Source organism: Cetorhinus maximus, chromosome 11 (genome assembly GCF_964194155.1).
Source record: "Cetorhinus maximus chromosome 11, sCetMax3.hap1.1, whole genome shotgun sequence".
Lineage (NCBI taxonomy): Eukaryota > Metazoa > Chordata > Chondrichthyes > Lamniformes > Cetorhinidae > Cetorhinus > Cetorhinus maximus.
This window is the reverse complement of record NC_135889.1, coordinates 36129631-36146423: the sequence shown is the minus strand read 5'-3', so window position 1 is coordinate 36146423 and position 16793 is coordinate 36129631. Positions and strand designations below refer to the sequence as shown.

The window sequence follows — 16793 nt, the reverse complement described above, 5'->3', positions numbered from 1 at the left end:
ATAAAGCAGTCTTTCAGATGATTATTTAGATGACTTTTACAAGGTAATTACAAAGAGCAATTTGGATGTTGCACTGGATGTTGAAAGCATATTAAGCCAGTATAACTTATGAACCTTAAGTCAAATTAATAATCAATGTGAAACTCATTTTTATGACAATCGTTGAAATGGCACATCTTGGTTCACTTATATATCCAATGCAGTCAGATTCCAAATAATATTCTATGGTGTAGATGGATACCTGCAGTTTCGGAACGTTTTGTCACAGTACGACAAATCTAAATCAAAGTGCCCATATAAGTGCCTGATCAAAAGGGCACTTGCACTATGAATTAAACCTGGATGCAATTAGCTCAGTTCCAACTTATGGGACTGAATTTTCGTCTGGGTGCAGAGGCGCATTTCGCTGTGCAATTGATTTTTTTTGAGGGGAAATCCAATTTTCCTCTCCATTCTTGATCTCTTGCCATTTTCCTCTGGCCTTTCTGTAGGTTGGGGATGCCTAGTGTGCAAAACGCACACCTGCCTCTGCTGAGGTCGGGTTCCCCATTTTAAATCAGATTTCCTCCCAAACACCTTTTTCGCCTGGAAGTGCAGGGTTTTGAAGTCCACTAAAAGCATACCAGGTTTCCTTCTGAAAAGGAAGAATGTGCAGGGCTTCTTCTTCTTATTGTGTCCACGGACAGTCTATACATGGCCCAGCCAGAACTGGACACAGGACTGAGGGGAGTAGACAGGGTGTGGCATTAGGTAAACTGCTTCTATAGAGATCTGGCATAGGCACAATGGGCCAAATGGCCTCCTTCTGTGCTGTAACAATTGTGAGGCTTGAGAGTTTGTGAAGAAAATGGAAAACCTGCTGAAGAGTGGGAACATTCTGAAAGCTAAGTGTAAATGTTTTGACACCTTCAAATGTCGCTATTAGTAGCTGTAGTGTAATGGGGATGCAGTGATTCACCATAGGGATCTGTCCTGCAAAGATAAGTTGACCCTTACATTGACCAGCATTGGGTGATTGTTCACTTTACAGTACCTTTCCAATGGAGAAAGTAGCATAATGTATTAAAAATGTTTAAAAAAAAGTCTTCAGCTGTCCTATTTTTCTTCTCTGATTTAATTGGACTGGCAGATCTGACTTTTTTTAAAAAACCCTGCTTCTGAATATAGACAAAATTGTCTGCCCCTGCTCCCCTTCCACTGATTGACAGTGCTTTGAAATGCCAACAGTTATCTGTTCTGTCAGTGGAGCTGGAAGCCTTTGTGGTGACAGCTCTTCCATTACAGATGCTTGGCTCGGTTTTGAAAGCTTCGGCTCATCAAGCTGTGTTATGAGCCTATAACAGAATTTGTCTTTGACATGGTTTCTGGTTTGTTTATTAACTTAATAGGCACTTAAAAGGTTACAACTTTATTTTCCCTTGGGTTTTTTTGGTCCAGAATCAATGACAGTGAGCTTGAATTCAGGGTTTTCTTAGATTGTTAGAGGTTTCATGTTTTTCCAATGATTTTAAAATAATTTCCATGGCTATTGCGTGGCTCCTGAGAACTGTACATACTGCATACTGGGTGAGTGGCTCTGGAGTATACATGGGAAGCATAGAGGTGACTAGGGGAATGTGAGGTGGCATAGGGTGGCATGAGGGAATGAGGTGACGAGGGAATCTGAGGGGGCATGCAGTGGCATAGCGGAATTTGAGGTGGCATGGGATGGGTGAGGGAATGAAGTTTAAGGGACCTTTAAACAATGCTAGGAGCTGGGCTGCTGTGTTGGTGAACCAAGGCCTTCGCACCCACACTCCTTTACGCCTCGCAAAATGCACTGTGAATCCAATCCCTTTGTGAAAAGATGAAAATCCCTCGTAAAATCACACATGAGTTGGGTGTGCATTTATCAAGCCATGAAAGTGCGCAGGTTGGGTTTTGTCCCTAGCCTATATGAAAATTTGGCACCTGGGATCCCAACAAAACAACTGAAATATTGTTGCAATTTGTAGCATGTTACATCCAATCAGGTCTGGGTGCAAGATGTCAATGCTGGGAGCCTACGAATTATTTTTAAAACGTTTATAGCACAATAAGTGATGCTAGGAATCCGGGAAGGAAAGCAAAGGCTCATCAGAAATTGACTTGCTGGCCAGTTAAAGATGTTGAGGTCAAAGAGTTGGGACAGGGATAAAGCTGAAGTGGCAAGGGCATGAAGAAAGGTTTAGTCAGAGTTGGGGAAGGCTACAACGGAGTTGGAGTCCAGGGTGATGCAGATTTTCTTCATTCTTTGGTTCTGAGCTGCAACTGGAGTTACTGGTAGAACTGGCAAACTAGGGATCAGGAAGGCTAGACAAATAGCGGTTCAGGCAATGATTTGGAGAGGGCATAAATATAAGTTGCTGTTGATGGGTGCCTTGATTCAAAGTTTAATTCTTTATGTTAAGTTTTAATTTGTGCTGAAACATTTCTTTAATCAGGCAATTTGGTTCAGCAACTCTAAATGGGCCAGTCACTGTATGGCCAAGGTGAGATGAGATAAAGGAGAGGCAGGTTTTTTCATAGAGCGCTGACAAAACAGATTCTTTCTTCGATTTGATAGAGGAGAAAATGATGTGAAGGCTTACAGATTTTAGCAAACAAGGGAATACAGTAAATTAAAACCCATTCATTAAAACAACACAAAAGATTTGTCTAATAGGTGAATATCCATTTATCAAATCAGGCAGCAGAAGACATTCTGTGAATCACAGCTGTTTTATTATTAACTATAGTTCTGTACAAATATCAGTTTCTACTATTCCCTTCTGGATACTTTCTCTGTCCAGAAGCAAACCCACCGGCTGGGGAAAAACCCAGCTCTTAAGCACAGGCTTCAATGAGCATCACCTGCTCTCAATTCACTCTGAGGCTTGTCCTGGTTTACTCTTAAAGGAACCTGCATTTCAAACATTGTCAAGATTAACCTATTTATTGAAGAGACGAATATACCCAAAGCCAAAATAAAATGGTGGCTAAAGGATCCCTATTTTCCAGAGGGTGCCTGTGAAGATATTCACAGATTGGACTGAGGGACACCATGTGGCCTGAATTACAACGTGCTATGTTTATAAAGACAATGTGGACATTAGTTTGAAGTATAGTTACAGTTGTAATATAGGAAGATATGGCAGCCAATTTTCACACAGCAAGAAGGTATGTGATCAAATAATCTATTTTTATTTATGTTAGCTGAGGGATAAATGTTGGCCATGACACTTCCTTGTTCTTTTTGAATATTGCTATGGATTCTTTATATCCACTCGAAAGGACAGATGGGACCTCAGCTTAACATCTGATCTGAAAGATGCATCTCTGACAGTCCAGCACTCCCTCAGTACTGCACTGAAGTGTCATCCTAGATTTTGTGCTCAAGTCTCTGGAATGAGGTGAACCCATGATCTTCTGACTCAGAGCCAAGAGCCAATAACCTTCACTATTTAGTTCATTTTGATAGCAATACAATACTTATCATCTCCTGTTGTTCATATGATAAAAAGATTTATGAATGTTCTGCTGGCCTATTTTGAGATGAAATTTATGTGTGAGTTTTGTACTTGCAGATTACCTGGAATGAAAAGCACATCTCCTGGATCTAATTGACATTCATAACACTGAGCTTTGACAAATTGTGGATATTTTTCTAAGTCAGGAGTGTCCAAGTCCAGGACCTCAGATTTATCACCTGTGCAAAGTTAGAAAAAAACTGAAATGAAGATCATAGTATATTATTAAAATATAAGAGCTTAAAAATCAATTGTTTATTTTCAGGAATTTTAAATGCCAGCCTACATATGGATTGATTTTCATTTTATATATTGTACATTTTGCTATTGAAACTGGAGACAATCCCAGAACTGTACACATATTATTAGTGTCAACAGCAAACACAAAAGCAGGGCGATTGGTGGGGATTAGGAAACCAATAAGAGGGAAACAATTATTTTGCCTTGGTACTCAGTAGTATTTACTGGAATTACACTTGTGATCTTTAGATTGTCGGTATCGTGAATTTCTTCTTTTCTGTACAGCAATTGCTTTAGTACTGGTCTTATTTACTCTAATGTTCCATGTCGGTAAGGAATGGATTCACAACACAAAAAATGCCCTGTTTCTCTTTCTTTCGCTACTCCTTCACTTGCTTTGTTTATTTCTTTAAATTGCTTCCATTGAAATAAAGAGACAAAATCCTGATAAAGTTATGCAATGGTTTCTCAGCAATGCCAATTGTATCTGTCAATAAATTGTAATACTTCGTTGAAAGAAGATTTAAAAACCAATGTGAAAAGCATGCCTCAGTTACCAAAGTAAGATAGGAAAACAACCAGGCCATTCAGCCCTTCACTCCTGTTTCACCATGCAATGATATTATGCCTGATCTGTATCCTAACTCTATCTATCTATCTGCCTTGGCTCCCTTAATATCCTTGCCCAGCAAAAATTCATCAATATCAGATTTAAAATGATTAATTGAGCTAGCATCCACTGCTTTTTGCGGGAATGAGCTCCACACTTCTATTTCTCTTTGCATGTAGAAGTGTTTCATAAGTTCTCTCCCCAATGGCCTGGCTCTGATTTTAAGGTCATTTGTCCTGGATACTCCTCACCAGTGGAAAAAGTTTCTCTCTATCTACTCTGTCAATTCCTTTCAAAATCCTAAACACCCACTTTCAAATCAGCCCTCAACGTTATATATTCTAGTGAAACACAATTTATGTAATCTCTTCTAATAATCTAGCCTTGGTGCCCTGGTAACATGCTGGTGTGTCTGTATTACACTCCATCCAAGCCAATATAAGATGCGATGCTGAATGAGCTGCGCACAGTTCTCCTGGTGTGGTCTAACCAGGGTTTGTATAGCTGTAACAAAACTTCCTCCCCTTTATATTCTAGCCATCTAGTTATAAAGGCTAATATTCCAATAGTCTTTTTCATTTCATTTTTGTACCTAACCACAACATTTTAGTGATCTGTTTACATGGACTTCACAATCTCTGAACTGCCACTGTTCCTAACTCTTTACCATTTAAAATTACTTAAATCTATTCTTTTTAGTGCAAAATAGATGACCTCACCCTTATCTGTGTTGAAATCCTTCTCCAACAGCTTTTCCCACTTAATCTAGGTATGTCCCTTTGTAATGTTATGTTCCCGTCCACATGACTTACTTATGCAGTGGATCTTCACTTATGCCGTGGACCTTGGGATATATTACTCTTTATTGCATTAACTAACTCATTAAAAATAAAGTGAATAACTGAGGCTCCAGCACAGATCTTTGTAGGACTACAGATTACAGCAAAGATGGTTTTGAAGTTAGCCTATCCAATAGTTCTCTTAAATTACATCAATGACATCAATGTCACTTTGCATCCAAACAGTTATAGGGTATGAAAAATAACTTAGAGGAGGAGAAAGAGAACAAATTTAAGCAATGCAAATAAGAATAAAAACCATTCAGTGCAGAGCAAAGGTTCTGCCTTTACACAGTATTGAAAGATACTGATTGTGACAGGGTTAACAACTTAATTAGAGTTCCCAAGTAAAATCCACTTACGCAAATATTTTATCAGAACTATTTCTTCCTACCAAATTTGCTTCATTGCAAAGGAAAGGTATTACGTTATGACATAATTGTATTGTTAGGATAAGCTCTTCTTAGTACATTGCAATTATTTCAGAATGCACAGTTTTATATGTTGATCGTCACCAATCACTGGCATTGCAGGGTAGAGGTGATTAAATCAATTAAAAAAAATAAAGATTGAGAAGAGCCATCCTAGCACAGCAAATAGGTTAACAGTGAACTTAAATACCTGAAAGGTACATTGTTCTTATTACTGGGGCTCTGCATTCCATGAATATTCAACAAAACACATGAACACTAAGCAGATGGAACTAATTTGCCCACAGAGCACCTCCACATCAATACACTTCCTAGTCTTGCAAAGAAATATATAAATTAGGCTTGATGATACTTAATTTGGAATGAGTTTTTAGCAGCCCCCATAGGATCTTACCTTACTATAGTCTTACCTGTTAGGTACAAATAAGGTGCATCCTGAGGGTTGAAGAGCACCACTCGCTTCCTTCCTATTACTTGAATCAACAGGTTATCCATAACCTATAGGAGATAACAGTATGTTGCAAACAATTATTTTAGAAAGGTACAAGTTCAACTTTATCTCATTGAAACTGCAGCTTTGAGAAGATTCTGTCTGCTGAGTTTCCCCAGATATATTGTACATTTAGTGGTGGTAGAGTATGATCTTGACATGGGGATTATGTTGGAGGTTGCATTTTTCTGTAATTTTTCTCTTATTTTAAGGGGAAAAACAACATTTGCCATTCTCCATCAAACTATGATAAAAAAAAATTGCTGGTGAGAAATGAAGACAAGGTGCAGTCAATGCAGCTGAGCATAAGTCAGAAAGGAGAAGCTGTGTCACGTGAAGCCGCAGCCGGAGATCTACAAGCAGCAATTCTGGTTAGAGAAATAGGCAGGAGTATGTCTTGAAGAATACAAACATGCAGGTTTTAGCAAAGAGAGCTAGATGTGCTGGGTAGATATACTTAGCATCCAACAAAGAGTCAGTAAAACCCAAGCCAGGAAAGGAGACAGTCAACTGGTGGTAAAGGCTCGATGTGCTGCAAAAGGAACCTGGTATGATGCTGAAAAAATAGTTCAATGATATGTATTGCAGCTGCACAACTATCCTTCAACAAAGGGATTCAAAGTGAAACTAGTGAGAAACTTCACCACCAAAAATTACACACATTGTCCGAAGTTAAAATTAACACTATCGGCGAGATTTTCCGCACCCGCCTGCCGCTGCCATCTTCCAATCCCGCCGCCAGTCAATGGACTTCTGGCTGGGGTGCTGCCTCACCAGCGGCAGGTCCTGCCCACGACAGGGCCGGAAAATCCTAGCCTATAGTTTTGACACATTACAGTATCCAAAGGTTAATAGTTCTGTCAAAGTTTTCGCTTTCCCTTTGCCAGTTTTCTTCTTTTCTCCTGAAGGTATTGACTGATCGGTAGTATTCCATGGGCACCAGGAATTCATCAGCTTCTCACCAAAATATGGGGCTGAATCTTCTGAGGAGTGGCAATCCACCGGTGATTGCCACTCAGCTCCTATTTATTTCACACAGTGCCGGAGCTCCACATTTCTAGTCTGGACCCCCGAACCAGGCCTCTTCAGAAATGTAGAGTGTGCCTGTTCTTGGAGCCCTTCCTCATAGTGCAGGATCGTCGGGGGAAGCCAAGCCCCAACCACTTTTTACAGCACCTGCTGCTGTATTCTGTCTTCATTTACTAACACACTGAAAGGTTTTGAGGCATTTACATAGCTTTTCAGTGCGTTGGTGAATAAGTGTGAGTGAGGTGAGTAGGGTAAGTAGAGTGCTAGGGTGGTAGATGGCAGGATGGCTAGAATGCCAGCTGGGTAGGGTGGCAGGTGGGTAAGGGTGGTGAAATGTCAGGTTTGGGGGTAGTTGGAAGATCGAAGGGTTGGGGTGTCGGAGGATTAGGGGTGTGGAAGGGGAGTCGGAGGGTAGGGCGGGAGTCAGAGGGTTGGGGGTGAGTCAGAAGGTCGGTATAACATTCCTTGGGTAACTATCCAGTAAGTAAGTCGGAACCCTCCAAAATCTCCAACTAACTCAATTGGAGACTTTTTCAGAGGGTCCCAGGGAGCTGGGGAATTTCCCCTCATAAGTAGAAACTTCCTGGATGATTCCCTTGCATTGGGGCTTCTGATGGCTCCCCTAGTGTATCTTCCAGGATACGTTCGATCTCCGACCATCCGGAGACCGGAAGATCTGGGCCATGAGAGTCCAGACAATAAGCGTTGGCAAACTATCTGAATATGGGGACATTACAACTAAGGCTGGTCCAACCCTCCACACGTATTCACTTTTCAGCAGATATCATGGCGTAATGATTAGGAGCAGGAACGTCATTTGATTTTCCGCTCCATTACTCCCATGTTGCTTCCAACTGGATTTCTGATTAAGATTAGCCAACCCTGCACAAATGAGAAACTTCTAGTGTCTAGCTAATTTAAATGTTGTCCTTGAAAATCTGCAGGGTGGTGCATCTCTCAGCATTTCTGGAGATAAGCTAGTCCTGGAAACCATTGCTGTTTCCACCAAGGTTGCAGACCTTCACCACGTCAGCAAGTAAAATCTGCTGAAGAGTCCGTGGCTGGGAGGAGTCAATGTTAAGTCTGCTATATCGTCTTTTCCTCCCTTAGGAATAAAAACTTGGTGCCCCTACAGCCTCCTTAAAATACACAAAAACAATTCTACTTCTTTAAACTTCATGAGTCCAGGCTGCTAGGAGCCCCTGGTGAGTTTCAATGACGTCAATCAGTGCCAATGCTGATCATTTGCCAGATCCCTGGGTAGAAATGGGGCAAAAGACCTTGGACATACTAACTGGTTCATTTGGTACTGATTTAAACTGCATGAGGGAAAAGTATAAATTGTTGTTCCCTTTGAAATTTGGTATTCTTGCAAATCTGTCCTGATGAGTGCAAGATGAAAAGCTTTGACAGCATGTTTCTTTTTTCAGCAATACTCAAGTTCTGTACTACCAAGCTACAATGGTTTTTAATGTGTCCAAAAATAGTATCAATAACTAGACTGTTTCATAGTAAATAGTCAGAAACACAACATCTGAAACAAGCTAAATATTTCTCTTTGATCACAGTAATTTATATGACTGTAATCTATGCCCCTTTTATTTTGCTTTTTATTTTTGCAATTTCAAAGTCAAAAAGCCACATTTTATGAAATCCTAAAGGGTCTTTTCTGAATTTATTCTATGCTTCTTTAATAATATGAAGCGAGATGAGTGCCAAACCTATTAAATCGCCCAAGGGAGACATACAACTATATGGCATAATTAGCTGAACATGATAGATGCAATAGAAAGGGCACCATGACGCATCCATTTCTTATTATTGGTTTCCTAATATTAACAGCATTATTGTAAAAATACTGACATGGAATCTAATATATGATTACTAATGGTAATAATATCCCATAATGAGTACATAAAACAGGGAGTAATGTTGTAGGGGGAAGCACTTTCAAAGTAAACTACTTAACCCCTTTTATCTTTGCCACATGCAGTTTATTTTATAAAATTCTGTTAGAAGGCAGGATTACTGTTCTGTGCAAACACCCTGAGAAGATGCGACATTTGAGACTGAGTAGAAGTCCCTTTCACTCCCAGCTGCTATCAGCAATGACTTAAGCCAGCAAGACTTAGTATTACTAAGTTATCAATTGTCTACTTAAAAGACCGGGCATCACTAAGTGCTGGTTCAAAGTCACTTCCTAGCTCAGTCTGATATATTCTCCAGGTTATAAACTAGGAAAGAAAGTGGCGTTGACTGATGTTCTTTTAGGCCTTCAGCCAATGATTAAGCTTATTAAGGGCACTGACTATGAGGGATTTAGGAAGCACAACCAACCTAATGTACTTGGTCTTCTAGAGGATGCCACAAAGACTGTAAATGTTTTTTCATGTCTTGGGAAATAAGAAACAAAACCTGCGCTTGTCAACGCATTCTACCTTCAACAAACTTTGATCAAAGACCTAACCCTGTTGGATAGTCAACAGTCTATTGCTCCTTTTACTGTACTGCTCCTTTTACATCTACTTGTAAATGCTAACATTTTAAAGGATCGGCTTTGACTCAATGGCAGCATTCCCCTTCAGTCAGAAGGTTGTGAGCCCCACTCCAGAGACTAGAACAAATAGCCTGGACTGGCACTTAAGTGCAGTACTGAGGTATTGCTGCACTGTTGGGGATGCCATCTTTTGAATAAGATGTTAAACCAAGGCCTCATCTGCCTTTTAACGGTGAATGTAAATGACCCCTTGGGACTTTCGAAAAGTGCAAGCCAATTCTCCAGGTGTCCTGCCTAACTTTCTCCCCCTCAATTAACATCACTAAAACAGATTATCTGGCAATTCAATAGTTCTCAAACAGTTTTGGTTGAAGGACCTTTTTAAATGAATTAGTAATCACAGACCCCTTCCCCTATCTAAACTACAATATTTGATACAATACATCAATTTAAACTCTCAGCGTGTAATATAATTTCAAACTAGTCCAAAGACCGTGGCCAGCGTCCTTAGAATGTCTAGATTTCAAAGCAGATATTTTCCTACCGTCTCAGCGTGGAACCTTTTTGTTTACTTTCTTTTGCCACTGCTCATGTCCACGGAAAGGTTTTATAGAAAAATATTTTTCAAGAAATAAATCCATAACTTTTCATTGGCTCATTCATGAAATGCCATCCACTAATTGGATGAGGTTCATGTCAGTCATCAACAGCACATTCGTGAGCATTTGAAATAATCCTGCCCTACTGCTACAATGGCTGGAAGTGAGGAGGCATTTGTGGGAGACATAGGTAGTTACTCATTGGTTCACAATTACTAACAATTGCTCACAGGCTTGTGAATGTGCTGCTAATGAATGATATGATCTTCATCCAATCGCCACATGACACCTCCCTCCACTGCTCATTTGCTTATTTTGTGGAACCTCTGGAAAGTCTCTACCGATGCTCCTCCCCCCCCAACCCCGCTGCCTCCTGCCCTCCGACAATCTCCCAGGAGTCCGCTGACCCCAGTTTGAGAATTGCTGTGGTAACTTATCTCATTGCTGTCTGTGGGGCCATGCTGTGTGCAGGCTGGTTCTTGCTTTTGTCTACATTACGAAAGTACACTGGATGTGAAGTGCATTGAGACATTCAGGTCTTAAAAAGTTGTGATAAATTGCAAGTTCTTTCTTTAAAAAAGGAGATATTAAGCCTTCATGCATGTGTAACGGTCAATTTTTTAGCCAGGCTGGATAATATATAATTTAAGGTTAAATTAGACATTTAATTTAAACATAGAGGTGGAAAAGGCTGTCATGAGTATTGTATAGCTACCTGACCCTATGGCTTAGAAACATAGAAAATAGGAGCTGGAGTAGGTCATTCGACCCATCGAGCCTACTCCACCATTCAATATGATCATGATGCCTTTGGAGTCCAGAAATCTATCTACTTCCTTCTTTAATCTATTCAGTGACTTGGCTTCCACAGCCTTCTGTAGTAGAGAATTCCATAGGTTCACCACCCTCTCAGTGAAGAAGTTTCTCGTCATCTTAGTCCTAAATGGTCTACCCCGTATCCTGGGGCTGTGACCCTTGTTCTAGACCCCCCAGTCATAGGAAACATCATCTCTGCATCCAGTCTGTCCAGCCCTGTCAGAATTTTATACGTTTCAATGAGATCCCCTCTCATTCTTCTAAACTCCAGTGAATACAGGCCTAGTCAGCCCAATCTCTCCTCATACGACAATTCTGCCATCCCAGAAATCAGTCTGTTGAACCTTCGCTGCACTCCCTCTATGGCAAGTATATCCTTTCCTAGGTAAGGAGATCGAAACTGCACACAATACTCCAGGTGTGGTCTCACCAAGCCCTGTACAGCTGCAGTAAGACATCCTTGCTCCTGTACTCAAATCCTTTCACAATGAAGGCCAACAGACCATTTGCCTTCTTAACTGCTTGCTGTACCTGCATGCTTGCTTTCAGTGACTGGTGTACAAGGACACCAGAGTCCCTTTGCACATCAACATTTCCCAATCTATTACCATTTAAATAATACTCTGCCATTCTATTTTTCCTTCCAAAGTGGATAATTTCATACTTATCCATTTTATAATGCATCTGCCTTATATTTGTCCACTCACTCAACCTGTCTAAATCGTCTTGAAACCTCTTAACACCCTCCTCATTGCTCACATTCCCATCAAGTTTTGTGTGGTCGGTAAACTTAGAAATATTACTTTTGGTTCCCCCATCCAAATCATTGATATATATTTTGAATAGCTGGGGCCTAAGCACTGATCTCTGCGGTGCCCCACCTAGTCACCACCCGCCACTCTGAAAAAGACCCATTTATTCCTACTCTCTGTTTCCTGTCTGCTAACCAATTCTCAATCCATGCCAATATATTACCCCAATCCCATGTGTTTTAATTTTACACACTAACCTCTTATGTGGGACTTTATCAAAAGCTTTCTGAAAATCCAAATACACCACATCCACTCGTTCTCCCTTATCTATCCTGCTAGTTATGTCCTCAAAAAACTCCAGTAGGTTTGTCAAACATGGTTTCCCTTTCATAAATCCATGTTGACTTGTCTAATCCCATTGATATTTTCTAAGTTTCTTGTTATCATATCCTTTATAATAGACTCTAGCATTTTCCCTACTACTGATGTTAGGCTAACCAGTCTGTAATTCACTGTTTTCTCCCTCCCTCCTTTTTTAAATAGTGGGGTTACAATTTCCACCTTCCAATCTGCCGGGACTGTTCCAGAATCTACAGAATTTTGGAAGATGACAACCGGCACATTCACTATTTCCATGGCCACCTCCTTTAGTGTTCTGGGATGTAGATTATCAGGCCCTGGGGATTTATCAGCTTTCAGTAGCATTGATTTCTCCAGCACTATTGTCTTAGTAATACTAATTCCCTTCAATTCCTCCTTCTCACTAGACCCTTGGTTCCCTAGTATTTCTGGGAAGTTATTTGTGTCTTCCTCCGTGAAGACAGAACTAAAGTAGTTGTTTAATTGCTCTGCCATTTCCTCGTTCTCTATTATAAATTCTCCTGTTTTGACTATAAGGGACCTACATTTGTTTTCACTAATCTTTTTCTTTTTACATACTTATAGAAGGTTTTACCTTTTGTTCCCTACAAGTTTATTCTCATACTCTAATTTTCCCCTCTTGATTAATCCCTTGGTCCTCCTTTGCTGAATTCTAAACTGCTCCCAATCCTCAAGCTTGCTACTTTTTCTAGCAACTTTATATGACTCCTCTTTGGCTCCAATAGTATTCTTAATTTATTTTGTTAGCCATGATTGGACCACTTTTCCTGTTGTGTTTTTGCGCCAGAAAGGAATGTATAACTATTGCAATGCATACATTAGTTCTTTAAATATTAGCCATTCTCTATCCACCTTTTAATGAAGTTCCCCAATTTAACTTGGCCAACTCATGCCTCATACCTTGTAGTTTCCTTTGTTAAGATTTAGGGCCCTAGTTTCAGATTGGACTACTTCACTTTCCATCCTAATGAAGAATTCTATCATGTTATGGTCACTGTTAACAAGATTATTAATTAAACCTTTCTCATTGCACAATACCAAATCTAGGATAGCCTGTTCCCTAGTCGGTTCCTTGACATACTGGTCTAAAAAACCATCTCGTAAACACTCCAGGAATTCATCCACTACAGTATTATTGCTAATTTGATTTGCCCAGTCTATATGGAGATTAAAGTCACCCATGATCACTGTAGCACCCTTGTTACATGCATCTCTAATTTCCTGTTTAATGCCGTCCCCTACTTTATCACTGTTTGGAGGCCTATGGACAACTCCCACTAATGCCTTTAGACTTGTCTTTTTTTTAAACATTTTTACAGATTTTTTTTATACTATAGCCACATTTGCTGCTAGCCCTCATTTCCTCTGCCTTCCACTTTTGCTTTCTACTTTTCTGTCTTCCATTCCTATCTTTGTTTCCCTCCCTTGTGCCTCCCTACTCAGGTTCCCACCCCCCTGCCAATCTAGTTTAAACCCTACCCCACACACTAGCGAATACCCCTGCCAGGAATTTTGTCCCAGTCCTGCTGGGGTGCAACCCATCCAACTTGTACAGATCCCACCTTCCCTAGGATCGGTCCCAATGCCTCAGGAATTGAAATCCCTCCCTCCTACACCATCTCTTCAGCCACGCATTCATCTAGTCTATTCTCCTATTCCTGTTCTCGCTTGCACATGCCACTGGGAGTAATCCTGAGATTACTACCTTTGAGGTCCTGTTTTTTATTTCCTGGCTCCCTATATTCTGCTTTCAGGACTTCAACCCTTTTTTTACCTATGTCGTTGGTACTGATATGGACCATGACCTCTGGCTGTTCACCCACTCCTTCAATGTCCTGCAGCCACTCGGTGACATCCTTGACCCTGACACCAGGGAAGCAACATACCATCCTGGTATCATGTCTACGGCCACAGAAACGCCTATCTGTCCCCCTAACGATAGAATCCCCTATCACTATTGCTCTCCCACTCTTTTGTCTCCCCCCACCTCTGTGCAGCTGAGTCACTCATGGTGCCATGGACTTGGCTCTTGCTGTATTCCCCTGAGAAACCACCTCCCCAGCAGTATCCAAAACGGGAAACCTGTTGGAGAGGGAGATGGACCCAGGGGACTCCTGCATTACCTGCCTAGTGCTTTTATTCTGCCTGGCAGTCACCCATTCCATTTCTGCCTGTGCACTCTTGACCTGCGGTGTGACCACCTCACTGTGCGTGCTATCAACAAAGATCTCATCCTTGCGGATGCTTCACAGTGACTTCAGGTGCAGCTCCAGCTCCAAAACATGGATTTCGAGTGGCTGCAGTTGGAGATACTTCCTGCACACATGGTTGCCCTGGACACTGGAAGTGTCCCTGGCTTCCCACATGATACAGAAGGAGCATTTCACTTGGCCGAGCTGCCCTGCCATGACTTAGCTTTAAATTACTCCTTTTACTTCCTCTAGTTTAGAGAATATGAAGGACAGAAGAAATACTCACCAGGTCCTACTCACCAAGGCCTTCGCTTTTCTCACTGAGGCAGGGTAGAAAATGAAAGGATCGCCTCCTTCCCTCTTCAGCAAACTCCCTCTCTCACCAAACTATAACTGAAGCACTCTAATGCAGCCCAAAGCAGCATTCCACTTCAGACAAATGCAGCATTGTAGATGGCTTGCTTTTATGCTGTCTGAATCTAGCTTCTGAAAACCTGTTTAAGCCAGTTAACTAATTTACTAGTTGCAGCTGCAAGCAGAGCCTGTATAATCTCTGTTTTAAAGCTGGACTAAAACTCATCTTCTTCCAACCCAAAGAGCAACTTTTAGTTAGTTGCTAAATTAAAAAAAGGTACGACTTTAGATAGAAATTAATCCTTAAAAGTTCCTCTCTCACCATACTACAGCTGGAGCACTCTAATACAGCCCAAAGCAGCATTCCAGTGCAAACGAGAAAGCGGCCTCATCCTGGAAACTGTCTAACATGTCCATGCCAGTATGTACAACAACATCAACAGGTTCATTGTATTAAAGCATACTCCTTCAAACATCAGGTAAGTTAATATCTATTGCATCAACGTATAAACCAGAAAAAAAAGTCTCAGTCATACAATGTACATTAGTCATGCTACATACATCATAATGAGTCCAAAGCTGCAGGCCTGGTGAGCTGATTCGAAAAACACTGGAGAAAAACTGATTCTTCTCAAAAAACTCTGGGATGTTGATGTCCTCAGCCAGAGTTGGGAATTGTTTTCTGATATCCGCAATATCCTGTTTTGAAATCAGCAAAGAAAGATGTTGTCAACTATTTCTTTGATATACAAACAAACAGAAATCTAATTAGTTTTGGAAAAAAACAGCTACCATAAGACATGATAGCGAGAGTATCAGAATTTGCTAATTTATACCACAGATTTAAATTGCCATTCCAATCTTACAGGGACAGAGTTAGCATTAAGGATTAAAAATCAACTTCTGCATCAAAGCCTGAAAGCCACTGTTGGCAAGTTTCTGATTAACACTTAATAAATTCCTCTCACAATTATTTTAACGGCAATATTAATCCATTTACTTTGAGTATGTTAACAGCCCTGTTAAAACAGTTGTGACAGCACTTTATATGAGCTTTTAACACCTCTGTGATAGTACGGAAGTTGATTTAGCACAAGCTTTAACACTACCGACAAAACAACAACTTATATTTATATAGTGCTTGTAAAGTAATGAAAGCCCCAAGGTGCTTCACAGGACCATTTTAAAATAAAGTATGTCACCAAGCCACATAATGATATATTAAGGTCAGATCATCAAAAGGTTGCTCCAAGAGGTAGGTTTTATGGAGTGTTTTCAAGGAGGAAGGCAAGGTAGAGAGGCAGAGATGTGTAGGGAGGTTATTCCAGGGCTTAGGGCCCAGACAAGTGAAGGCACAGTGACCAACCATGGAGCAATTATGATTGGGAATGCACAAGAAGCCAGAATTAGATGAGTGCAGATATGAGAGATGTGGGAGGAGATTAGGGAGATAGGGAGGGGCAAGACCATTGAGGGTTTGAAAACAAGGATGAGAATTTTAAAATCAAGAAGTTGGTTGAATGAGCCAATGTAGGACAGTGAAGAAGGCTGTTAAATGTTCGTAAGGTAACATTGCTCTTTATAATTTCTGCTCCTTCAATTTTCATAAATTTTACTTGACCCTTTTGGCTTAAATGAAGAACTTGCATATTACAGTAATCTTTGTCAGAGCTGGATTACAAATTCTTGCGGCCACGGGGTCAAGAACATTCAGGCCTCCTCCACACCAGTCCCTTTGATCCATTAAAACACAAATGTGCAGTAAAATGCATGAAGATTTAGGCCCTTATAAAGTTTACATTCTTTAACAATAATAAAACACATCATATCACAACATATTACACTCAAATGAAAAATATTTTCATGGGGTCTCTGGCAAGGGCCCACTGGACACAAATGTTCCTTGTATTAATCTGTCCCTGATCTTTGTACAAGATATGATTTACAATCAGGATACTGATTATCCAGCCAGTCTCTTATATTGCTGTAACCAATATTGCATGTGTCGTTTTGTCCTATTTAATCCATGGGTATAA

The 16793-nt window shown here is 40.6% G+C and overlaps 1 protein-coding gene across 1 annotated transcript in view; it reads right to left on the bottom strand.

Annotated features, from left to right (window-relative positions):
- tyw5 (tRNA-yW synthesizing protein 5) overlaps positions 1 to 16793 on the bottom strand; it is a 75608-nt gene that overhangs the window by 375 nt on the left and 58440 nt on the right. The window contains exons 5-7 of the mRNA XM_078551805.1: positions 15319 to 15456; positions 6058 to 6145; positions 3590 to 3706 (exon numbers count right to left, since the gene is read on the bottom strand). Coding sequence (XP_078407931.1) covers positions 3590 to 3706; positions 6058 to 6145; positions 15319 to 15456 — 343 coding nt within the window. The remainder of the gene's footprint in view (positions 1 to 3589; positions 3707 to 6057; positions 6146 to 15318; positions 15457 to 16793) is intronic.